The 25,718-nt window shown below is 38.8% G+C and overlaps 3 protein-coding genes across 5 annotated transcripts in view; 2 read left to right on the top strand and 1 right to left on the bottom strand.

The window, feature by feature from the left end:
- Positions 1 to 11,867, top strand: part of bcl9l (bcl9 like) — a 41,065-nt gene extending 29,198 nt beyond the window's left edge. For 2 of the 3 annotated variants that reach the window (XM_043264213.1, XM_043264211.1), the window contains exons 4-9: positions 3,037 to 3,162; positions 6,317 to 6,482; positions 6,757 to 6,841; positions 7,180 to 9,604; positions 9,734 to 9,991; positions 10,154 to 11,867. In XM_043264213.1, the coding sequence (XP_043120148.1) occupies positions 3,037 to 3,162; positions 6,317 to 6,482; positions 6,757 to 6,841; positions 7,180 to 9,604; positions 9,734 to 9,991; positions 10,154 to 11,385 (4,292 nt within the window). In that variant the 3' untranslated portion in view covers positions 11,386 to 11,867. The remainder of the gene's footprint in view (positions 1 to 3,036; positions 3,163 to 6,316; positions 6,483 to 6,756; positions 6,842 to 7,179; positions 9,605 to 9,733; positions 9,992 to 10,153) is intronic. The other variant, XM_043264214.1, reaches the window with a different exon arrangement.
- A 99-nt stretch (positions 11,868 to 11,966) lies between these two features.
- On the bottom strand, positions 11,967 to 15,289 carry LOC122362670 (C-X-C chemokine receptor type 5). The gene is made up of 2 exons (XM_043264215.1): positions 13,884 to 15,289; positions 11,967 to 13,321 (listed from the first exon to the last, which is right to left on the bottom strand). The coding sequence occupies exons 1-2, from the start codon at positions 13,914 to 13,916 to the stop codon at positions 12,239 to 12,241; spliced, it is 1,116 nt and encodes a 371-aa protein (XP_043120150.1). The 5' UTR covers positions 13,917 to 15,289; the 3' UTR covers positions 11,967 to 12,238.
- A 33-nt stretch (positions 15,290 to 15,322) lies between these two features.
- Positions 15,323 to 23,990, top strand: ddx6 (DEAD (Asp-Glu-Ala-Asp) box helicase 6). The gene is made up of 14 exons (XM_043264216.1): positions 15,323 to 15,716; positions 18,205 to 18,842; positions 18,926 to 18,989; positions 19,083 to 19,187; positions 21,350 to 21,479; positions 21,592 to 21,738; positions 21,834 to 21,928; positions 22,019 to 22,141; positions 22,688 to 22,816; positions 22,941 to 23,057; positions 23,265 to 23,328; positions 23,413 to 23,514; positions 23,632 to 23,816; positions 23,899 to 23,990. Exons 2-13 carry the CDS (start codon positions 18,640 to 18,642, stop codon positions 23,805 to 23,807), a joined length of 1,455 nt encoding a protein of 484 aa, XP_043120151.1. The 5' UTR covers positions 15,323 to 15,716; positions 18,205 to 18,639; the 3' UTR covers positions 23,808 to 23,816; positions 23,899 to 23,990.
- The last annotated feature ends 1,728 nt before the right edge of the window (positions 23,991 to 25,718 follow it).

The following is a 25,718-nucleotide window of genomic DNA, read 5'->3' as shown; positions in this document are numbered from 1 at the left end:
GGCTCCATATCACTATGTATATATATATATATATATATATATGTATATATATATATTTAAGATCCATGGGACTGTAGCCAACCTCCTGGACGTATATATATATATATGGTAACAAAAGAGCCTATTCTAAAGAGATTCAAGTATATGTCAGATATATGGATACATATTGTATATATATGGAATATATATATGTATATGAGACATATATATGATATATGTGAAGCACATATCTGTTATATATATCTGTGCAGGGTACAATGATATATATTCTAGAGAGAAATGTATATATATATATATATATAATGGCTATTGGACTATTGTATATGAGCCCTGATATATATATATATATATATATATATATATTACAGGAAGCGTATATGATTGCCTATATATATATATATATGTATAATATATATATGTATATATATTTTTCTTTCATATATATATGTATATATATATATATATATATATATATATATATATATATATATATGTGTGTATATATATATATGTGTGTATATATATATATGTGTGTATATATATATATGTATATATATATATATATATATATATATATATATATATATATATATATACATATATACATTTTAAAATAATAGAAGTAATTGAGGTGTTGGAGTACAATTATTTAGTAGGTCTATTATTAGATTTTATTGTTGGAAAAATAAAATGACCAAAATAAAAATGTCATCACTGAAGCCCTGTTCACATCACCAATGGCATTTTTCTGCTGCGTGTCAGCAGTTGCTATACAGATCGGATGTTAGTCTGCGTTTCTAGTTCTGGTTGCCCTAGTAACAGTTCTGAATGCCACCACCGATAGGATGCTGTTCAGTGTCAGCCCATGTTAACCAGGTTTCACGCCACTAAAAATGATCATTCTGGAAGGAGAAAGTTAGATATACAATGCAGCAGTGAATAATATCTTTGTATCATCAAAGAGCTCATCTTTCTTGGAATTATGATTGTCACTGACTTGAATGTGTGCAAGTGAATGAGACTAGTGCCAATAAATTACAATAACGACAGCTGTTTGTGTTGAAATTGTCATAAAAATGCATATTATTATTATTATTATTTATGCAAAACCTTCTCGTTCTTTCTTTTGATTTGGGTTGAAATGCGACCAGAGTCAGCGTTGCTGACAGGTCTCGTGAGATTCAGCCAAACCGCTTCTGTCCAATATAAAAAGCAATAACGGGTCTTCTCTTCCTGGATATGCGGAGGCGTGTTTTTCTTTTCACTGTGTGTGTGCGCGCGCCATTTCTTTTTGTTTGGTTCATTGTGCAGTTCTTATTTTATTTCCATTTTCCTGGTGCTTTGTGTATGTCATGCGTGTATTAGAGACAGAGATCAGGGGAAATAACAGGGCAATAGAGTGATTTTGAGAAACTGAGTCATCTGGGCTTCCTGTAATAGCACTGAAGCTCTTTTGTGTGTGAATACACACTCTCACTCTTTCACTCAAACACGCACACCTGTCTGGAAGGTAGAAGGTGGGGTTATTACAGTTGAAAACAGAATTGGTCTTTTTTTTTTATAATTGATTTGCAACAAAAAAAAAAAAGTAAATAACTTTTAATTTATGTTTTAATTATTTTGGAAATTGAAATATTTATTGGAGTACACTATAATTACGCTGTAACCTATCCCTCGAAATATTTTCGAGCAGAGCAGAAAGTCTTACATTCGTAAAAAGTCATAAAGTTAATGTTGCATGCCTTTCAAAAATATTCACACCTCAGTATATTTTGTTTTCTAGTACAAATATCTACAGTAACTTCCTTAAGGCAAGATACATTTTACCTGAGATGCAAGATATGAAGTCTTGTTTTTCTGTGAAATGTATGTAAATGAGTTTATGCTTTAAACGAGAACAAATCTGCTAACAGGATCATAAAAATGAACGAATTATCCCATTGGTATATATTTGTTCCCGTTTTAAACATCATCTCGCTTCATTTTGATGCGTCCCCTTTTTAATTTTAATCTTAATGGACTTAAATGTACGTTCACAAAATCTTCAGTATATAATACTATATATAAAATAATAATATAAAATAAAAACAATCCAAAATATAAAAATTGTATTTACCATAATAGAAATATTAATAATTATATATATATATAAAAAAAGCATTCTTAGTATTACTGTTTATTTATATATATATATATATATATATATATATATATATATATATATATATTTTTTTTTATATGTATAAAATTTTATATATATTTATATATATATATATATTTTTTTATATATTTTTTTATATATATATATATATATTTATATATATATTATATATATATATATATATATATATATATATATATATATATATATATAAAAAAAATAATGGTAGAGCGGATCAGAAATGGGGAAGTGAGAACATTATCGTCTCCATCCAGCTGTTTTTCAGGAAAACTTTCCTTTCTCTTGTCTCCCTTTCTCTGCATATATTGTTCACCCGATAGAAAAGCAAACAGAAAGGCATTCAAATGAAATGCAAGTCACCCATCCACTTCAGACCACTCGACTGCCACACCTGGAAAGGGCCAATGATTAAAGAGAAAGTAGACCAGAGAGAGAGAGCTGACTCACTCATTTACGTAAACTGATGTCTGCTGGGAACAAAAGAGGATGCAGAAAAGGTCAGCTCTTTATCTCTGGCCGCCGCCGACACGGCGTGCGCAGGCCGAGGACACCACAACCACAACGCTCTCTCTTCCTCTCATTTTCACTCTCTCTCCCTCTCCCTTGTTTTCTGCGTATTCAAGGTTATGGGACGTTTGAAGGCTTCGTAGGCCTTGCGTGTCCACTTACATGCCAAAACATTTCTGGAGCACTCCGTGTGTGCTCTCCGTATTAAATCTGCTTTTGGAGACGGATTTCGGGAGTTAGCTTATATCAGTGCGGATAGAAGCCGCCCTGTCTTATATAAATACGCGTAATTGATTCTAAATATGTTTACGTGTCTGTGCCTTCGTGTTTTTCCCAACGCTTTCCAGTAGAGGGAGTGATGCGCAGCAAACGCCGGTGTGTGCTGGAGAGAAAACAGCCGTACAGCGGTGATGAATGGTGCTCAGGGGCCGAAACGGAGGAAGAGGATGAGAAACCCCTTTCTGCCGCTCACCGTGAGTTCATTCATACACACACACACACGGCCTGCCAGTCTGAACCTGCACATAAATACTGTCTTATAAACCGTAATGAATGTTTCTTCCTGTAGACTGTTTACGCAAACGTCTGGTTGACGTCGTTGTCGTGAAAAACACACAGCGCTGTTGACCCAGCGGAAACAAAAAAAAAAAAAGAGTTGCAATTCAGCTTGCATTCATATATCAGAAATACAAATACAAGATTGAACAATAATATACAAAATAAAAAAAAATATTTTATGCTGCCATTACATACAAAAAATGGCTAACGGGTGTTATATATAAATACAAAAGCTACAAACCGGTCATCTTTCTCTCTTCTGACCAACAGAATCAATTCATTTTTTGTATCAAATAAATATATTTTCAATTCCCACTATTGACATGCATGCATATTGCTAATAATATCTTACTTTTAAAGCGCAAATTAATATATTGCCATATTTTGCCTCATTCTGCATAAGCATATTTTAGATCCCTTATTCTTATTATATATACGAATTAGCTGCAGATGGAATGGAAGTCAATTGGAAACAATTAACGATTTGGTTGTAATGGCACAAAAGTGTTAGTTATTAAAAGAATAGTTCACCCAAAAATGAAAATTCTGTCATCATTTACTCACTCTCGAGTGGTTCCAAATCTGTATGAGGTTCTTTGTTCTGATATCGTGAAGAAAGTTTGTAACCAAGCTGTTTTGAGTCAAAAAAAAAAAATACTATTGAAGTCAGCGGTGACCCAAAACAGCCTGGTTACAAACTTTCTTCAAAACATCTTCCTCTTTTGAGTGAACTATTCCTTTAAATAATACCTTTTTTTCAGATCTATTTTTTTTCTAGTCCACATTGGACAAATACACATATCAATATTCGACATAAAATAAACACGCAGTTAATCATTTTCAAAAATTAGATCAGTTTATCTCGAATCTGTTCTAATGAAATTCCACTCACAATTTCTACGAATTAGTGTGCAGGCAATTTCTAAATATACTAAAGTGAGTTCTGTCGCTGTCTGTGGTCGAGAGCACACTTAAAGGTGGGTAGGATCGTCTTATCCCAGGGGGGCTTCTTGCTCCATCTTACAACATTTGTTGTAGTTTCTGTTCACAACTGTAACAGTTTACTCGACCATGATGACTTCCACTTCTGAGAAACCTGGAAATGTGAAAAGAGACCACTGTGAATATAGGCAAGTTAAGAAAAGAAGAATGTTGAAATAGAAATATGAATCACGCACATTGGCGCACACGAAGTATAAATACACAACTAGATAAAAAGTTCATCAAGACATACATGACGTTGATGAGAAAAACTAGTTTTATTAGCTTAAAGTTTGAATGTATAGATAGAAAAGCCAGCAAAACGTCTTGTATAAATGAGATCTTGGCTAACCATCAGATGTCAAAACAGTCATTCATCTTCCACCGTAACACTTCGCACATACGCTCTATTAGAATGCTTAAGTGTCATCTTCAAAGCATGCGTGTTTGTGTCTGAATGCATGGTTGTACATCTCGGTTGCTGACTGCAATTCTGGAGTGTATGCGCCCTGCGCTACCTCCTATTCCGTACCAGAGAGAACCTGAGAAAGAAGCATTTGAGGACCTGTTTGCATAGCAAACAAAAAATAGATAGAAACACAAACAGCCCTACTAACGGTTATGAACCGAACCGCTGCTTCCTTATCATTCCATGTAAACATCGGTTTTTATGGCGTTTAAAAAAAGACATTCTAAAAGAAATAAAGACGCGTGCATAAAATGCTGCGTAATGCATCATCTTGAAGATGTAGGATTCAACACTCGCTGAGTTTATCTGTGCTGACAGCACTTAAATTTCATTGGTTCTCGTGTGTATCGTCAGCGTGGTTGAATGCGTCGAAGTGTATGAAACTACCGCTGCATTACCATGAAGAGAATTGAGGTGGTGTGAATGTGCTTAATTGTCATAAAAACATATATCATTTGGAAGGAAGTTTAATTTTGGTTTAGATTTGCATAGACAAAAAAAGAAAAGGGAAAAAAAAAAAAAAAAAAAAAAAACGATTTTGTCTTCATTTTAAGTTACGTGTCTACCCAAACCCTGTATGACTTTATTTTGTGCAACACAAAAAAGGTGTTTCTGATCGTCAGCCTTAGTTACAATTAATCTTCGCGGTACAGTATGTGGATGCAATAAAAATGAATGGTAACTGAGGATGCCTAAACCTCCATCAGCAGTAAATAATCAAAGAATGGACATTAACTACAACTTATATTGTCATTTGTATATGAAAGTATTTGACTGTGAACTTGCCATTTAATGGTATTAGAGTTATTGTAGGAAAGTTCATACACACACACACATAGTAGAGAAGGCATAATGTTCCTTCAGTTATGACATTGAGCTTTAAAGCTATTGTCCCCTCTTGTGAAGTAAGCTCAGCCTTCCTTATCTGTTTATTGACACATGACTGAAGGTGTGTCGTGAAACATTACCTGCACAAGCGCAACACAACACCCCCAACAAACTCTGCATTGCCCTTTAAGGAAAATGTCTCACTCCGTAACCTTGAATCGGCGTGAGTCATATCAAAGTTATCTTTAAAATAATTGAGATTAATAAACGTTTCAACAATTCATTTTGTGTGACATTCATGAGACAGAACACGGCATGTTTGTTTTTCATTTTGTACAAATCTTCAGTGTTTCATATCTGCCCACATAAATTCATGACGTAAATGCTAAGCCATTAGACATTCATAATGGAACTGAAGGTCTGGGAAGTTTTCTGTGGGATTTAGCTCCTCCTTGTGGTTTTCCGGAAGATTTTATGGTAGTAAACAAGCATTTATGTTATTAGAGTGATATTTCATAATGATTATAATGTTCTGACAGTTTTTAATATTAATGATTAATATTTAAATAAGAATGAATAATATTTCATATGTATTTTGTTGCTTTTTACCTTCTCTTTAAAGGATGATTGGGCGTACATGTTTACAAGAATCACAAAAAAAACTAAACCAGAAAAAAAAAAACACTCGATATATGTCATCAAATGACTTATGTAAATTCTTTATGTAAACAGATATATTTTCTGCCATTACAAATATTTTATCACTCATTCACTTTTTTATCTTCTCACAGGTGAGCATGTGATGTGTGCTAGTCAGGGCCACTCTGGTTCATCTGCCACAGGCCATGTTAGTGATCCTGGAGGTCCGGCACTAGTTGGACCTGGCATTCGCACAGATCTGCACCCTCGTCCTCCTCAGCAAGTAGTGTATGTCTTCACCACAAGCCTTGCCAACAGGTCAGTACAGATCTCTGGAGCTTGACAGGCTGTTTTGATCAAATGGGATATGTAGCATACAGGCGGAAATTTCTGTGAAAACCACAACAAAGGAGTTGATTTATTTGCATGTGTCATCTTAGCAGCCAGTTTTCTACCACACTCTTTTAACAGGTGTAGGAGTGTTTTTGCAAGCCGCTTGACTGAATAGAAAACTATTAAAATCATAAAAAAAAAATTTCGCCCCTAATTTCTTTGTTGTTAAGTAGATTTAACAACGCTTTTATTTGTGCAGTGCTGCAGAAGCAGTGATGCATGGCCACACGGACTCCATCCTCTTGTATCACCAGCAGAATGTCCCTCGTACCAAGCTGGAACAGGTCTGTATGTACAGACACGTGGACACATAATTTGGTGAATTACATGGGTTTGTTTATGTTTGTAATTATAATATGTTTGTATGTTCTTTAAATACAAAAGTGGAGTGGAAAAATTGTCACAGCATCCACACTGCAGGTGCTTGGTGGTGTGAGGCACTGTATTTGTTTAAATGCTATTTAAATCATAATGCTTATCTTTGTTCCTGTTTCTGTTTTGATGAGAAACAGTATAGTCCTTAGTGATGTATTGAACTTAGATTAATAATGAAATTAACAGCTCCCTTTCTTTCTTTCTTTCTTTCTTTCTTTCTTTTCTTTTTTTGTATCTGTCTGAGCAGTCTTCTGGCATTGGAAAACTCTCCAACCTGACAGAGCAGATCAGTTCTAGTCACAGTCCGCCCATTGGCACACCCAAATCCCAAAGTGGTACACCCCGGCCAGCTTCTGTTGGAGTCGTTGGAGGACACCTTCCAGGCACCAGTACTCCTCCTTCTACAGGCCATCCAGATGGTGAGTCAGCCCAATCCCTCCGAGCAGGAGTAACGTCAAACAGCAACAGCCGCTCTGCAGTTCATTCAATGGGCCAAGGAAGTTCTGGTCCACAGTCTGTGGGCGTTTCAGGACCAGATGGAGTGGACAGGCCAGGTACAATTGCCCACCATGGTGCAGGTGTATCTCCTTCTTCAAGCCCCTCTGCTTTATCTGCACACCGTCAGAGCGAACAGGGCCAACGTGGAGCGCCTGGAAACACAGATGGCCTCTCTAAGGAGCAGTTGGAACATCGTGAACGCTCTTTACAGACTCTTCGAGACATTGAGAGGTTACTTCTCCGTAGTGGAGCCGGTGCAGGCCATGAGGAACCAAGAGGTCCTAATGGCAATCCTAACGGCACTAATGTTAATAACAATAATAGTAATGACGGAGGTAGAGGTTTGGAAGATGGTGAGAATGGTGGGGGGAATACTGGTAATTGCCACAGCAACAATGCTGGTATGCCTGGTATGCCCTCTGTTGGTGGAATGAAAAAGTACGAGGAGCCATTACAGTCCATCATATCACAGACACAGAATCTTGGTGGACCTGGATTGGATGACTCATTGATGGGCCCGCACCATGTTATGCCACCACATTCCCACCACCTCTCCTCACCCTCAGGTTTAGACATGGGGCCCCTTCTGGGACCCGAAGGTGTAACACCAGAGCAGCTAGCTTGGAGGAAGCTGCAAGAAGAGTACTACCAGGAGAAAAGGAGACAACATGAGATGAACCCCCACCAACATCCCCAGCATTTCCGCATGATGCCAGAGATGGGCATGCCTGGGGGGCCTCAAATGCTGATCAGGGGACCCCCACCACCATATCATAGTAAACCTGGGGATCAGCAGTGGGGGCCAGGGCCAATGGTAGGGGGAGGAATGGGAGGGAATTCACGACTAAAAGACATGCATCAGGAAGGTCCTCGAGGGCCAAGGTTTCTTGGACAGATGCGAGGTCCTTCAGGGGGTTGGGGTTACCCAGAAAGTCCTGGAGGAATTCTAAGTATGGAGGGGTTGGGGCCTCAAAGACCTCCAAGGCCAGGCATGGGCTGGCTAGATGAGATTCCTCCAAACATGGGCGGTGGAGGCCCATTTCATGGGTGCTATCCTCCAGGGGGGCCTGGTGGACCTCCCCAGCCCTTTCAGGGTGATTTGGATCGCTCTATAACACGGGAAGAGATGTTCCGCAGACTTCATAGATTGGACTTGCAGCAAATGTCCAGACAGCAACAGCAGGCAGGGCTTGGAGGTCCTAGGATGATGGATAATACTGGGGGACCAGGCTTCCCCAATCCTGGAATTGGAGGAGGCCCGCCCTCCCGTGGTGATCCAATGGACTTTCCTGGTTCTCGGACTATAATGGGCTCTCCTATTGGGGGAGTAGGCAGTGATGGTGGCCCCACAATGAGAGACATAGTTGACTCTCCTTTAGGGGGTAATCTCAGTATGAATATGGGCATGAATATAAATCCACAGGGCCAGCAGTTGTTGGTTCAGAAGCTGAGGGGGGGTCCAGGAATTGGCGGGCCGCTTGGGGAGATGTTGAGCCCTGATGACATCTCCCGCATAAGGGCTTCACAGAATGGTCGGGGTGGTGCTAACAAAGGAATGATCCCTGGCCCAGATGGACCTCTTCAGTTTCCCAACCAGAGCAACTTTCCTGGTAGTCAGGGTGATGGCTCATATATGCAGCAGCCAGGCCCTGATATGTTTGGGCCAGACCAGCCAGGTCCTCCCCACATGAGCAACACCTCAAGACTTAGCCACATTCCCATGAACCCTGGCTCAAGAGGCACAGAACTTGGTGCCCGGCACCCTCCTGATCTGCCCATTAGTGTTAACCCAATGGGTTCCCCAGCTATACCCCCATCTCACCAGCTCAAATCGCCCTCTCTAAGTCAGGAGCCATCACCCCTCATGCCTTCACCCTCAGCAGCAGGCCTGAAATCACCCAGCCAACTACCACAAAGTGGTCCAACTCACCCTCCTCTACCAGCAGCCTCTGGTGCTGGAACACCCTCTTCGACATCTATTAAATCCCCCCAAGTAATAGGCCCTTCTCTTGGTCTTCGTTCACCATCTGGCTCCCCAGGACACCTTAAATCTCCAACCATGCCTGTTGCTTCACCTGGCTGGAATGCCTCACCCAAGACTACTATGCCTAGCCCTGGGGGGCCTCCTAGTGTCAAGGTTGCAGGCAATGGAGGTAGCAGCTCCACTGATACAGGTAAAGTTACAGGTACTCACTGATATAGGTGTTCACTGAAATTTGAAAACCTTTTTGGATTTTCAGGGTTTTGTGTACATTACATGTTTTTTTTTTTTTTGTTTGTTTGTCATTTTTTGTTCATGTTAGGTATGTCCCTGCCACCTAGGAGTTCCAACTCAACACCCATCAGTCAACCTTCCAACTCTATCAATCCTAGTATGCCTTTCACATCCTCGCCAGATGCCCCTCCCTCCCAGAATCCTTTATCCTTAATAATGTCTCAGATGTCAAAGTATGCCATGCCCAGCTCCACTCCGCTGTACCATGATGCCATCAAGACAATTGCCACATCAGATGACGAGATGCTACCCGATAGACCCCTCCTACCTGGAATCAACATGTCAGGTACAGATTTTACATTCCATTGATCACCTGTTTTAGAACTAACATTGCATTGTTTTCTACTTCAGATCGTCATTTGATCCCCTGTTACACTATTTTATCTTATTGTCTTTGTCTTAAAGAGATGTTTCATTAAAATCATTACATGTACCCTTTTTTTTCCAGTAGGCAACATGGGAAATCACCAGTCTACGCAGATGCTTCTCACCTCGCAGGGTTCAATGGGACCTCACAGTGGTCCGCAAAGTCCAATGGGAATGGTTCTCCAAGGAGGTCCACAGCTATCCCACGATCCTTCTGGACCTATGCTCCCATCCCCTAACCCTATGGTAATGCCAGGAATGACCTCAGCAATAATGGGAGGTGGAGGGGGACCTCCAGATGGAATAGGGCCTTGTAATGTTTCCCCAATGCATCCCCAAAACCAGATGGGAGGATTCCCTCGCATGCAGGGACCTCTTCACTCCCCTATTGGTGGAATGGGGCAGCAGTACCCCCAGCGCCCCGAAGAGGTCTTGCCACCCCAACAGATGCACCTTTTAAGCAAAGGCATGTCTCACCAGCGGCCTCCTCACCAACCAGACACTTTTCCATCCATGCCCATGAGTGATGGTCCAGACCTGAGTGAGGTCATCAGGCCTACACATACAGGCATTCCAGAGTTTGATCTTTCACGTATCATTCCCGCGGACAAGCCCAGCAGCACCCTGCAGTACTTCCCCAAAAGTGAAGCCATGTCCCAGCCACAGCAAAATCCACACCAGGGCCAGCTGCCCCCACAGGCTTCCTCTGCTCATCTTCTTAAACAGCTCTCTTCATCTGGACCTCCCCATAGCAGCGTCCCCTCCTCCAACCCCCATATTGCGAACCTACAGAACATGATGGCTGAGCAACAGCTGCCTCTACACCCCTCGCATTCGCATTGTGGGATGCGTCCAGGTATGGGCATGCCTCAGATTGGCTCTAGGGGCATGGGATCAGGAGGTGGGATGGGGCCCATATGCCACCCTGGGCACATGATGGGCAGGACAGGCATGTCTCCACAACAACAGCTCCAGCAACAACATCACCATCAGCAGCAGCAGGCCATGATGGCCAACAACCTCTTACAACACCCATCCCACCCTCCCCGTGGCATGCTGTCTCCACAGCAGCACCCTCATAATCTTATGGCCCAGCAGAATCTAATGATGATGCAGGCTAAGCAGAGGGGCATGGCTCTCCCTGGGGAACACTTTGGCCAGCAGGGCGCCCTCATGTCCCCTCAGGGGCCTATGATGGGACCTCCACATTCACAGTCAGGCATGATGGGCCCCCAGAGTCTTAGACAACGAAGCATGTCCCTGGACAGCCCACTGGGCTATGGGCCTGGAAGTATGGCCAACATGCCCTTTTAATCTGGCTTCTCTGTAAAACTGTAAAAACCTTGTTTCGTAATGGCTATTTCTCATTTGGACATGTTTTTTAATTGCCACTGACTAACTTTGGCAATCAGATGCTAAAAAATACAGTTTTAGTAATAAATGGTTTTAGTAATAATTTCTTGATGCTGAAGTTATCTTTTGATCAAAAGAAAACTGTTGAGGGTTATCATTACAGTTAAGTACCACAACCTGAAGCCATTTTTTAAGATAATTGTAAAATATGTATATTTCAGATCAATGTGTTTGATTGCAAAGGCATAAGGAAAAAAGCCTCTGGGTTTCTATGTTCTAATTACATTCTGGCTACCAAACTGTTGTGGAAGGTAATATATAAATATCTATATATAAATATAATATATATATAGTTGCTGTAAATAAGATGCAATTTGTGCTTGTTTGCAACTGTTCTGTATACTGTGTTTTATTAGAAATCTAATAACAAATATGAAAAAGAACCTGTTCACTTGCTTTTTGTTGACCTTGTTTGATGTGAGTGAGGGTACATACATTTTTCATTTTTGACTGATGATATTAGATGCACAAAAAACAGGACATAAGATTATATCACTTTTTTATTGTAAATTGAATCACTTTTTACATGCAAAGCACTACAACATTTCGTTTACTGTGCCTAGTTTTGCTTATTAATGAAATTCATTGTTGGACTAACAGATTGTCGAAATGTATATGATTTCAAGTGCTTACATTATGTGCATTCAGTCATTTGCAGCGATTGGCTCAGGATGCAGGTAAAGCTGTAAATCACAGATCGTTAGCGAAATAAAGATGAAAAACAAAAAATATGTACAAAAATGTCTAGCTGCTATTAGATGTATTGGTTACTTGTTGTAGTAGTAACAGCCTCTGAGACCGATACCCTGTGAAAAGTCTTTGTGCGCCCACCTGACAGGCATACACGCAGACACTTTATCTTTGCGAGCAACTGCATGAGGTCTCTTCGGAAACGAACCCCAATGAAGGCATACAAGATTGGATTCAGACAACAATGGGAAAAGCCAATGCTCTCTGTGACTATTATCACTTGTTTCAGTGTGTCACGAGCATGACAGTTCTCCTCCGACACAGCACCAAACACCACCAGGGTATCCATAAAAATGGTGATGTTATACGGTAACCAGCACAGGCAGAAAACCAGTGTAACCAGTAGGGCCAGTCGAATTGCTCCCTGTTTCTCCAGACTCCTCTGGCTTTGGCAAAGGGTGATGATTACAGAAGTGTAGCAGTACCCCATAATCGCCAGAGGCAGGAAGAAGCATAGCAGGTGTGTGATGAAGCGACTGGTCAGCATCCAGTTGTTCGCATGGATGGCATGGATGTTATAGGAACATAATAATCTGGAAGTGTTGTTCTTCTCTTTCTCCACAGACAGGAACACCGTGTTTGGAATGGTCACAAATAAACACAGGAGCCAGAGCACTGCACAGGTGAGGTGAACGGTCTTAGGCCGACGGGTTTGGAGACTGGGGATAGCGTGCACGATGGCGAGGTAGCGATCGAAGCCGATGCATGCCAAAAGCAGACTCCCACACACCAGATTTAGGCGATTCAGAAGGCCCAAAATCTTGCACAGGAAGTTTCCGAAAAACCATCCGGCTACCCCTTCGGTAACCGCAAACGGTAAGGTGAAGAGCAGGAGCAGATCAGCCAGTGCCAGATGTAGCAGGTAGATTTCTGTGATGCGCAGGTTCCTCCGCCGTTTAAGCAGAACGGTCAAGAGTAGACCATTTCCTGTTAGGCCAACCAGAAAAACCACACCGTATACAAGAGGCTGAAACACGGTGTGAAACAGATGCAGTTGGCTACTGTCATTTTTGCAGGTGTACGTTATTTCATTGGTAGGCCCGTCTGTTACATTCTTCAAGTCTTCAAAATCGTAACCTGAAAAATCCTGAGAGTAGATAGGAGTTAGATCAACAGTTGACTTCTTTTCTAGACACGATATTTACAATATATGCCAATTTTCAATAAAAAATAAATTTTTATTATCAATATCTTGTTTATAATTTGCATCCTTGAATCTTATTGTTTAATCATTTGCTATTTGTTTAATAACCTGGAAGAGTTGCATACAAAAGTTGTATATACACGTGTTGCATTTACAGGAAGTGATTTAAAGGAAATCTCACTTCCTGCTTTTTTTTTTTTAGGTATTTAAAATTAAAATAATGATTAAATAATACAATTAATTAATTAATTATTATTAACAACAACAATATAGCAAACCGATTACGAAAAAATAATTTACAAGAAACGATCTAAACGTATATAAAGTGGGCTATATTTTTACTGTTGCTTTTAAAATGTACAATTTGATATTTTTTCTCTATCGATTTATTACAGGATGCAAATTAAATCAATGATGACTACCGGTTCACAGGAAACATCTAACCATAAATGATCATAAATAAAACCAAAAAAAAAAAAAAAAAAAAGAGTTCAGAAATACTTACTTCAATAACGAAGTTTTCTGATAAATCACTCATATTTGTGTTGATAACGATGCTATTGTCTTAGAAGTATTATGCCCTCCACTCCGGGCTAAAAGGAATGCAGTGTCTCAATGATAAAACCCCTCTGAACAACCAACCCATAATTTACGCTCAAGACTGAAATCTCAAGACACGCCTTTTTTAAAATATACCTCCTCAAGGACACGCACTTACCATATTTGAATTCTTTACAAAAACAATGAGAGAAACCCACGCATTTCCTTTACAGAACAAAAACATTCCCCTCCTGCAGTTCAGATTTATAAACCGCTAATTTGAACATTTGCATTAAACTCTTGATCTTAATAGAGCTGGTCTTTGTTTCTTTGTTTTCGAGGCTGCAGTAGTTTAACACCTGGCTGACAAAATCTTAGCACCTCTGATTTCTCGGCAGTCAGGCTTGGTTACAGAAACCTAGAATTAATTTACAACTAAATTATATTAGTTTTAGTTTTATTTTATTATTATTATTTTTATCGTGTGTGTGAAACATTATTGCACGTTGTCCGATCCATAATTCACATATTTGTTTTGTAACTTCATCATTATCCAGACGTCTTCTAAAATTATTAAATAAAAAATTACAAAATAAATATGGGAAGTTAATAAATATGGAAGTTAACGCTATGTTGGTTATTTTTAATATAGCATTGACATCTGAAAAAGTGGGATGTGTATGGTTCCCAATTCAAATTATTAAATAAATATTATAAATCTGGACTCTACATAACATCTGATAAGTAGGCTATAGGTATCTGAGGCAAGTATTACTTTCACTATTACTCATATTTGAGTCTTAGCTGTACCTTATATGTTGCACTTCAACATATAAACCTCAATAACCACCTACAACACTGCAAGTTTAGCACCGACAAGCAATGCACCTGTTTTTTTTTTTATTATTTTTTTATTATTAAAACCTAGCTGTAAAAAAAAAATTACTGCTACAACCACGAACACTTTAGGAGAGCTTGAAGCTTGTTGGAGTGTCTCCAGTTTACCATCTAGGAAAAAACAATCTTGATTTCTGCTAATAATGTAGCTTTTAGGTACGATCAAACTATAAAATACTATTAATTTTCCAATAGCTTGTCATGTGAAGTTAAAACCCAAAGTCAGTTCATTGTGTAAATACACATCAGTCTAATTGATAAGTAAGAGTCATTTAACTACTTAAGGCAATTAATTAACTATCTCTGAACCCTACAGGTGTCTCTATCAACCGATTCCTACTTTGTGCACACCAAACCTCTTCAACTCCTATGAAATAAGTAACAATAATAATAAAAAAAAGGTACGTTTGTAGGCATCCAAATTAATGTCAGACTGCTTTAAATCACAAACATCACCATCAATCAGTCAAGCACAAACATGTTAACCAGTTAAATGACTCACATGTCAGGTTTCTGCCAAAAGCCGGGATAAAACAAGGTCAGGTAAAAATTAAACTCTGTTGCAATGTAATTGTGATATTTTTAATGAAGTGTAATTGCGACGATCTCATACGCCTACAAAGGACGCGAGCAAATAAAATTCGCTGCATGTAACGTTTGTTTTAAAAACGTAAAATACGTAGCGCATATTTAACACGAAAGCAGCCGTTCCAAGATCATTTTAATACGCGTGGTGTTTTTGTGGATTACATGGGGCTCTCATGTGACTGATTATGGGAGGGTTTAAAGATGACTGGAAGCCATCTTACACACTCGCTTTACACCCCTAAATATATGTCACAACTCTACACCTATAATTCACAAACACAAACACACAGAAAGATATTCTCAGCCACATCTGGTAAGTTTACAGAAAGTCGCGTTCATGTTGTACACGGTGTGATTTTGGATCGCTTTTATGGTTTCGTTGTAGCCGAGTGTTTACATGTAACGCTACTGTTGTGTCTTTTACATTTTCTGCTCAGTTACGGCGTTCGTGTAATTGTTTTAGTAAGAAGTGAATCTTTCCTATGAACTTTCATTGTCGTTTTCAAAAATAAGCGTTTAGTCGTTTAGACCGTTAAATGGGAATTTGTGAGGTAAATTCGAGTGCGGCCTGTTTGTGTACGCAAAAGCTAACAAGCTCGCGCACAGTGCTGGTGTATTCTCACACTTTTCAAATATTACATTTTACCGACAACAAAAGCAGCGCATTGAGGTGATATTATTATATATGTTTTTCCAAAGTAAAGCCGCATTCCGCTGTTAAAATCTACTGAAATGAAGCCGTCGGCGGTAGCTGCGTAGCTAAATATTAGCATTAGCTGCGTGACAGCGAGTTTCACGTTGTGTGGAGTCAAGACGGTTGAAATTGAAGTGTTTACCGAATACCGAATCGTTACATTGAGTTTACTTTGGTTTACGGTGTTCGGTACGCGAGTTTCGTGAACTGTGGACTTTTGGTTAACTTCATCTTTAGAGCTAAAAGAGTATTTGCGTTGTCTCTAATTTTAACCGGATTCCACAGCTGTTTTAACCAAAGTGCCACTGCACCTGTTTTATAAACGCAACATTAGCGAAGACGCGCTATTAATGTTTATAAAACCTGCGAATATTTTTTTCATAAGCGAGGCTGTTTAAAAATGAGGCCTATCTTGTTGACTTCGTGCCAGGTGCTGCTGCCATTATTGAGGTTTGATTTGACATGGTTTGTGGTTTAGTTCATATGCGCTGACCTGGACTGCTGTCCCCTTTAAGTCCATTCACAATTTGATTTACAAAAGAGATTTGATTTGACAGACTTACTGTGCCACAGAGCTTTTCTTTCTGTATAATTATTTATTTTGTTGTTGCTTCAACATTACCATTTAGTAAAAATGTGCAGCTTTAATCACACAATGATTGGTTAACACGCACATTGTTCTGTATTAGTGTTAGTTATAATAATTAGGACACATTTGACCACTTTAAGATCAATAGTTCAACCTTTTTAAAGCGCTACCTGGTGTAACAGTGACCAGCTATGTGGGGGATATTTTATTGTCCATTATAAATATTTTAAATGTTAAGGTTCAAAAATCACAACTTTTTGGTCATTTTTGGGTTGCTACTGGTCTAATCGGATTCAATGATCTATGCTAAGCTATGCTAAATGTGATCTGAGACTCGGAGATCGGCTGAATAGATTCAAAAACGGTAAAAATCAATGTCTTAATTAACAATTAGCAATACATTTATTACCCTTTTAACGTTAGTTGATAGTTAAACTTGTTAGCTCAGCTTTTAAATTTTATGATGTAGGCTAAATACGAAATTTTATTTTGAACCATTGTAAGTTGGCTGTTATGAAATGGAATCTATTAACAGCTTTAACTTGATCTTACAGATACACCTGTTGTTTATTAGCATGCATATTACTAGAATTAACCATTTATTAGTGTTAATTAAGCACATATTACTGAGATTGGCGTTTTGGCGGCGATACCGGTGTTAAGCCACAACACATGCTTCTGTGGCACCGCCCCCCTACTGTTATTTAGATTTGTTTTTATTGTTTTTTTATTTTATTTTTTTTACTACAGTTAAAACGGAACACAGATCAGATTTTATCACGCGAGGTGAAAAGGGCAAAATGATAGGAGAGTTTCGAAATGAAATGCAAAGGCACTTATTAAATTGTATTTTGAAAAGCCTGTTCTGCCATAAATCTAATTGATTAATGGAAGTAAAAGTAATTTTTTCTTAATTGTTTTGCTAATAAATGTTTGTTTTTTTTTAGTAGGCATATAGCGTAGTTTTTGTTTTTTTGTTTTTGTTTTTTCTTCCCCAAGTTCTATGTTGTATTGTTTTCTAATTGTTGCTAATGTAAAAGTGAAAGTATGTGTGTTTTTAAAAAAAAAAAAAATAATAAAAATAAAAAATAGCTTTCAGGCTATTCAAAACCGAAGGAAAACAAAAAGGAGACTGAAAACTCAAATGACCCACCACCATTGTACCGCATTACTGGTGTTATGCGTCGATTAATCGCTAAGGAAATGTCCTTACTGTCACAACCCTAGCAAACACAAATGCCTTTTTCTACATCCCTTATCCTAACCAATACATAATGTTAACTATCGTGCTAACTATTAAGCAGTAAATTAGAAATTTATTAAACTCTTAGCCTAGTCAATTTTACAAGCGTTACCCTTTATACATATTGGGGGTTGAGGATCCTTGCAATGTCTGAGTCTGGGTGCAGGTTTGGGAAACCCCCATCACATTTAATGGGTATCAGTGTTGACTGAATTTTGACTTGTGGTTTTGTTTGACATTTCATATTATGTACATATTATGGTGTTCTTTTGCAGGTTGAAAACCTTTGAAATCATTGTTGACTAATTGGAGGGAAAGGAATGGACAGAATAATTGAAAAGACTAACACTGGCTTCCTGGCCCCTGGTCAGTAAGAATTTCCTTTTGCATTGGAGGGATTCGCTCATTCATGGAAGGATAATTGAAGCTAATCTTCCTGCTTATAATATCTGTGACCTGTTGCTTGAGTGACACTGATATTGAGATGTTCCACAAGAGACTTGCATATTGAGGAACAAGGAACTGGTGAAAAATATTGCTTTAACTTTTTTTTTTTTGTGCGCTTTGGACACTTCGAAAGCTGTGGGAAGGACAACTTGCAATTTTTTATTTTTATTTTTTTTTTATTTTTTGCAAGCCAGTTAAGATTAAGTATTATCTCCACTGTTGTTTATTGTCGCTCACTGTTCGGAAGAGAGAATATTTAAGTCATGAGTACAGCCAGAATGGAGAATCCAGTGATTCTTGGACTGTCGAATCAAAATGGCCAAATGCGAGGCTCGGTGAAGCCAGCAGGTGGTCCAGGAGGAGGTGGAGGGGGGTCCCAAACAACGCAGCCAGCCCAGGTCAAACCCTCCAGCACAGTCAACAACGGCAACTCCCAGCCTGCACCCACAGCCAACACTATCATCAAGTAAGTCCTTGAGGGAAGTTGCGAGTGCTGATTTTAGTATGGCGACGATCGGGATTTGATGCCTTTTTGCTTCTTCTTATCAGGCCTGGGGATGACTGGAAGAAGAATCTAAAGCTTCCTCCAAAGGATTTGCGCATGAAAACTTCAGTAAGTCCATCTCTGACTCCTTTTTATCTCTTAAAGTATCCTCTGAACCAGAATCTTTCTCTAATGTGCTGCTTGTGGTCCTGAAATTGGCAGGATGTGACTGCGACCAAGGGAAACGAGTTTGAGGATTACTGCCTGAAACGGGAACTGCTTATGGGCATCTTTGAAATGGGCTGGGAGAAACCGTCACCCATACAGGTAAAAAATAAAATAACACTGGGGGTTGGGGGGAAATCTGATGGTAGCTGTTGCAAATTTGAATCGGTCTTAGCCAATTCCCATGGACCCGTTCTTCATACGTCACTAACTCGTTTAACAAATGGATTTGATTAACAATTTGGCATGATCTTGGGTTCTTCGAATCTCATCCCTGGACTTGCTGTCATAGTAATAGGTCTGTAAGTTTAAACCCTGTTCTGAGGAGCAGGGTTTATTTAATGTGCATAGGATTAAATTGCATCTTAAGCGGAACTGATATTTCTGTCCCAGCCACTGCAGCTTTATTACATGGTTATCCTACTGATCCAGGAACAGTAACTTAAACGTTTTAATGTGTAGTCTATAATATTGTAGGCAGTATTACTCCCTGAAAGACTTCATAATTGTGTTAGTCTTACAATCATACTATATAGAGTATTATTTTAAATGATGGATTAGCTTGATAGAGTGCAGAACATGCAGAAGACTTGCTGTCATGTAATGAAACTGCTTTAAAGAGAAATTGAATTAATTGCTGATTACTACATCTAAATAAATGTAAAACCTGTACATTTTTTATATTCACCTTTAGTTATTTGGGGGAATAAAGTAATTTTTTTTTTTGGCTGTTTCAAGTCCAGGAACTTGTTTTATTTTTATATATATTTGAGCATGTGTGATCTCTTTAGTACTTGTGGCCAGTACTGCTAGAATAAAGTTCACACTAGACGACACTGCACGACTATCTGGGGTAACGTTCACATTGCGTGGTCATGGACTTGACAACAGGAAGAATCGCTGAAACCTGTCTGCTCCCCAAACTACAGCCAAACACAACTGAGAAGTGATAATGAAGTAACACAAGATCACACTGATGTGTATATATAATAACAAATATGACTTGTTAAATGCATTCTTTTGTAAAAAATGTATATACACAAAGTAGCCTACTTAAATGTGGAGTTAATGTATTTCTTAAAGCCTATGAAATTCCTCAAAGTGCTGAAATGCACTTATTTTTTTTTTTCGTGTATAGAATATTATTTACACACAAAACCAGAGCCCCTTCATCTACACGTAGCCTATGTCTTGTCAATATTCAAAACTGGTTCATACTTTCCAGTGCTGTTTTCTGTCATACCAGTGATATTGCCTGAGCAGTTGAAGGCTGTGCATTTATTGAATGGATAGGGAAAAACAATGTTGATGTCTAAAAGCAGTGTTTTTGTTTTTTTTTTTTTTTTTTCCTTAAATGATGAATTACTTTTTAATGTTGTTCAACTAAATGTATGAAGGATACATGCATAAATCGTGAAAGTTGCATTCATCATTAAAACGCATTTTAAGTTTGATACCAAGTAACACTATAATTGTGTAGTTGGGTAGTATTCCAGCAAAAATCATTCTTGAATTGAAACCTTATGAATCATGAATCCAACCACTTTGCTGTTTACTTAAAGATTTACAGCCCTAAAAATTTTTTTTTTAATTTCTCAGGATTTTTTTTTTTTAATTTTCAATTGTAATAAATTTGTATGTCTTAATTTGTTGCAACTATAGTACATATAATTAAACAACAGTTTAGTAGAATTTAATAGAGCCCTATGAAGTCTTAATTATTTTTTTGGTAGTCATGCAATTTTATTAAAGTGGTAATCAATTGTGTACATGAGCAAGTAGGTGCTCGACAGGATCACTGTTAGAATTTAAAACATGGAAACTGATTTTAATTGAATTTTATTAAATTTTTATTTTTAGAGTAATTTTGATGTACAAGTTGTTTCTGTGAGAATTTTTTAAAATAGTATAAATAGAATGCTTGTAAAGAGAATTCTCAGAGGCTCTGTAGAGGAAGTTCACGTGTTCATATCCTCATATTGCTTAAGCATGTGTAGTAGACAAAACCCCTGCATGCATTCACACAGATGTGCAGAACATGCATTTCATATCCTCAATCGCAGTCGAAGTCTGATTTCTTATAATTGTTTAAACTGTCACTTTAACTGAAGGTTCTCTTACAGAAACTGGCTTCAGATTGTTTAGGCTCTTTAAAATTTTTATCTATTAGAGACCATACAATTTCCATCCACTGTTAAGGCAAGAGAAGATTGGATTTAATCGAACCCATCTGCTCATTAGTGTGTTTTCCCTCATTCCTGCAGGAGGAGAGCATTCCCATTGCGTTGTCTGGGAGGGACATTCTGGCCAGAGCCAAGAACGGCACAGGAAAAAGTGGCGCCTACCTCATTCCCTTACTTGAACGCATTGACCTGAAGAAAGACAGCATACAAGGTCTGTGACTGTCTTGGTTGTGGCACCTTTGTTAGGTTTCACAATTATAAGCTTTATGCATGATTTCTCAAATTGCTTTCGAATGACGCCATGCTTTAAATGTTTTTTACAGCGTTGGTTATAGTGCCCACTAGAGAACTGGCTCTACAAGTAAGCCAGATATGTATTCAGGTCAGCAAACACATGGGCGGGGTCAAGGTCATGGCAACTACAGGTGGAACCAACCTCCGTGATGACATCTTGAGACTTGACGAAACAGGCAAGTGCTCACAATCTGGTGGAAAATGTTAGGAATCGTTTGAACTACTACATACACACTTTAGTAAACGCTGGATTTAACTTTTCCCTTGGCAGTGCACGTTGTCATTGCCACTCCAGGAAGAATTTTAGACCTCATCAAAAAGGGAGTGGCCAAAGTCAATCAAGTGCAGATGATAGTGTTGGATGAGGTATGTGAATAAGAGATTTTAACTAGTTGACTTAATTGCCGTACCGTAATTCTCATCTCTTTTGTATGTTTTGTCTGTTTTACCGAGTAGGCAGACAAGCTCCTGTCACAGGACTTTGTACAGATGATGGAGGAGATTCTGAGCTATTTGCCCAAACAAAGGCAAATTTTGCTGTACTCTGCCACCTTCCCACTGAGTGTGCAGAAGTTCATGGTAGGCCTGCTGATTTGTAAACAAAAGATTGCTTTCAAAATGTTTTCATTGAATCATGTATTTTTTTTTTTTTTTTTTTTTTTTTTTTTACTGTGAGCATGCCACATTTAGTTTAAACATGGGCAGTAATTTACTTAGGAATCCTGCTGAATTGAAGTGAATTTTAATGACCTTTTATTATACATGTGTATATATAATTTGAAATATTTTAAGCAATAATCATGTAACACAAACTACACTATTTAGGCCGTAAGCACACCGCTCTGGAGCTATGGTTTTGTAACAAATTGAAACAAAGATCCCTGCAAAGATCCTCTCAATTGTGATTATATTCCCCGGTGGCTTCACTGTTTATTTTTGTTTGTGTACATGCAATAGAATGGCATGCCGCCTTTGCTGCCAGACATTGCAGAAAACACTGATCTGTAGTTAATTGTACATTTGCTGCATTTTAAGTCCAAATAATACATTAATCATTGCATGAAATTGTTCAAAGACTATCATTATGCTTCAGGAAGTATTAATTTACCCTGTTTTTGTGAACAGAACAACCATCTGCAGAAGCCCTATGAGATAAACCTGATGGAGGAGCTGACCCTGAAGGGGGTTACTCAGTATTACGCCTATGTAACTGAAAGGCAGAAAGTCCATTGCCTTAATACTCTGTTCTCCAGGGTAAAAACCTTATGATCCTTGTGCATCCCACACTTCATCTAAGATATGGAAATTAGCATCACCATCCTCCTGACTGTTGGAGGACGTTCAGAGATCCTTTTTAATGTTTGTTTTTGTTTTTCAGCTCCAGATCAATCAGTCTATAATCTTCTGCAATTCATCACAGCGAGTGGAGCTCCTGGCAAAGAAGATCTCTCAGCTTGGATACTCCTGTTTCTACATTCACGCCAAGATGAGACAGGTGGGGATGTAGAGGGCGTGCGGCGTTACTGCACTGCTGTTGGCAGACTTTCGAAATGGTGCAAGTGTTGATGTAATGAATTCTGAAGCATGTGCAGCATTTTATCATTTAAATTAGTTTGGCTTTATAAACAAGCCATGCCGGTGATATTTGTAAATTGTGTCCTGGTTAACGTTATGCTAATACAAGTTTTAATTTTTCGTTTAGGAACACAGAAACCGTGTGTTCCATGATTTCAGAAATGGCCTGTGTCGAAATCTCGTCTGCACTGGTAAGTACAGTTGAAAATATGGACGTCGGTCAAATTTATTTAACCTAGAACTCGCTTTGGCTTTAATGACTACCCTTTGTTTAGATCTCTTCACAAGAGGAATTGATATACAAGCTGTGAATGTGGTGATCAACTTCGATTTCCCCAAACTTGGGGAGACGTACCTCCATCGTATTGGCAGATCTGGTGAGTACTTAATCTCGGAGCAGAAGGCGAACAAGACTGTAATGTTTTGGGAAATCACTATTTGGCAAGTGAGGGTCAGTGTCACTTAACCACTACTACCATTTTGTTTCTCCACAGGCCGATTTGGACACTTGGGTCTCGCCATTAATTTGATCACTTACGACGACCGCTTTAACCTGAAGGGTATTGAAGAGCAGCTGGGTACTGAAATCAAGCCCATTCCCAGTAGTATTGATAAGAGTCTATATGTGGCCGAGTACCACAGTGAGAGTGGAGAGGAGGTTAAACTGTGAGCAGGAGAGGTAAGTTCAATGTCACTCTAGAGCTTACGATATGCATGCATGTTTGATTTTTAACAAGGGTTTTCTTTTCTACCCCCTCCAGATCATCAATCCTTTGTCCCCTGTCCCCACCTTTTTTTCCTTCCCTACTGTGTCTAGGGAATAGGGGATCTTTTTTTTTTTTTTTTTTTTTTTTTTTTTTTTTTTTTTCCCGTTTAAACTATATCTTCCGTCTGTCTTCCTTTTTTTTCTCTCCCCAATTTCTTTTCTTGCTTGTTTGGTGCCACCACAAGGAATGTGATGTTGCGACGGCCCAATAATCGGGAAGGACTCATGGCCTAATAAAAAGGACTGCTGCACCGATATTTTCATCCTGAAGACTTCAAATCACTAGAGGAGGGAAAGAGGGGATGTGAGGATTTATCACCCAAGGAAAAAAAATGACTACTCGTCGCCTGCAAGCACATTATCACCCCGCTCTCTATGTTCCTCTGCTCATCTTCATCTTTCTAGTCATTTGAAACAAGTGCCTTAACAAGCAGTCTAACTTGTTCAAAAAGTAATAACCTGAGTTGTTTTTGTTTTTTTTCCTCCCTTCATAACTCATTTGAAGACATGGTCCTATTATTTTTCTGGCTTTTGGCATTGCTTGTCTGCCCCCCTCCCGTTTGACATCAGAAGAATAATTTAGCATTTGCCACCTGTAGATTTTCGGGGCGATGAAGAATAGGATTTCACAGTGGGAGAGAGGATGGGGCGGCATGTGCGATTTTGCGCAGTCTCTGGTGTATTTGACTATGTGAAGAAGCCCCCTTGAGAACTGAGATGATATCAGTGGGCATAAAGACAATGATGGGGCTAACGTTCCTGTGGCAAGCTTTCAAAAGTCCCACAAGGCTCCCAATGGCTTTTTCCTTCATCTGTTCATGGAGCATACCACACCTCTAGAGACCCATAACTCTTTTCCCTCTCTGTCTTCAGTGGGCAAACACTAAGAGACTTGACCAGACTCAGACCAGCCTTTCTCCTTGGCCATGAGGACTCCTGCTTTTGAGACTAATGTGGACTTCTTCTTTGTCTTTTTTTTTTTTTTTTTTTTTTCTCCCTCTCCCCCTTCCTCCTGATTGCAGTGCAGATTGCATTGTTATTGGGTAGGCACTCTGTCCTAAATGTGCCATTTATACAGATCTGGCACGTTGTAAACATTTTGTAAATACTTACTTTTTTTTTTTTTTTTTTTTTTTTTTTTTTTTTTTTTTTAAATGGATTGTTTTAAAACAAGTTAAAAGGCTGGATGACCATTTGAGGAGAATGTTAAAAAAAAAAAAGAGAAATTTTAAAGATCAGGATTCTGTCAGCACTGGGCGGCACTTATTTAGTTTATGCCCTTTTCCCGTCGACGGGAAATGAGTTTAGCAGAGTTTAAACCTTTCCAGGCCATGCACCACCCTTATGTTTATATATAATTTTTTTTTTTTAATCCAAAAAAAAAATACTTTGTTCAGAGTTTTGAGTGCAACTTTCTAAGCGTTTCAGCAGGTGGTGCAATTGTTCAGATTTGCACTTGTTCACTCTAAATTATTAACTCTCATCCATTTACCCAGTGTTGACAAAAGTTCCTGACATGGGTTGCTCAAACAAATGGCCTCATTTAAGGGTTGTGAAAAACATGAGGCTTATTTCCTTTCCAGCCTTTTGCTTGTAACACTGACTTATGAGGCACTCGGTAGAGTCCCCTAGCCTGGGTGACTCTAAACATAGAGATAATTTAATATTATTATCATCATGTAATAGTGCTACTCGCTGCAGTGCAGCTCAAATTGGCAACGTGCAAAAAAAAGTTGAATTTATAAGCGAGATGTGTAGCTGTTACATGGGTCTGTGTTTTTCTGCCACTGGCACTAGGACATGACTTTAAACAGA

The sequence above is a fragment of the Puntigrus tetrazona genome, chromosome 18 (assembly GCF_018831695.1).
Source record: "Puntigrus tetrazona isolate hp1 chromosome 18, ASM1883169v1, whole genome shotgun sequence".
NCBI lineage: Eukaryota > Metazoa > Chordata > Actinopteri > Cypriniformes > Cyprinidae > Puntigrus > Puntigrus tetrazona.
Note: the sequence above shows the minus strand (reverse complement) of the source record. Positions and strands in the feature narration are given on the sequence as shown.

Coding starts and splice junctions, on each gene's coding strand:
- ddx6 (XM_043264216.1), top strand. CDS start 18,640: ATGAGTACAGCCAGAATGGAGAATCCAGTGATTCTTGGACTGTCGAAT. Junction 18,843..18,925: donor ACAGCCAACACTATCATCAA/GTAAGTCCTTGA, acceptor TCTTCTTATCAG/GCCTGGGGATGACTGGAAGA. Junction 22,817..22,940: donor TTAATACTCTGTTCTCCAGG/GTAAAAACCTTA, acceptor TTTGTTTTTCAG/CTCCAGATCAATCAGTCTAT.
- LOC122362670 (XM_043264215.1), bottom strand. CDS start 13,916: ATGAGTGATTTATCAGAAAACTTCGTTATTGAA. Junction 13,322..13,883: donor CAGAAAACTTCGTTATTGAA/GTAAGTATTTCT, acceptor ATCTACTCTCAG/GATTTTTCAGGTTACGATTT.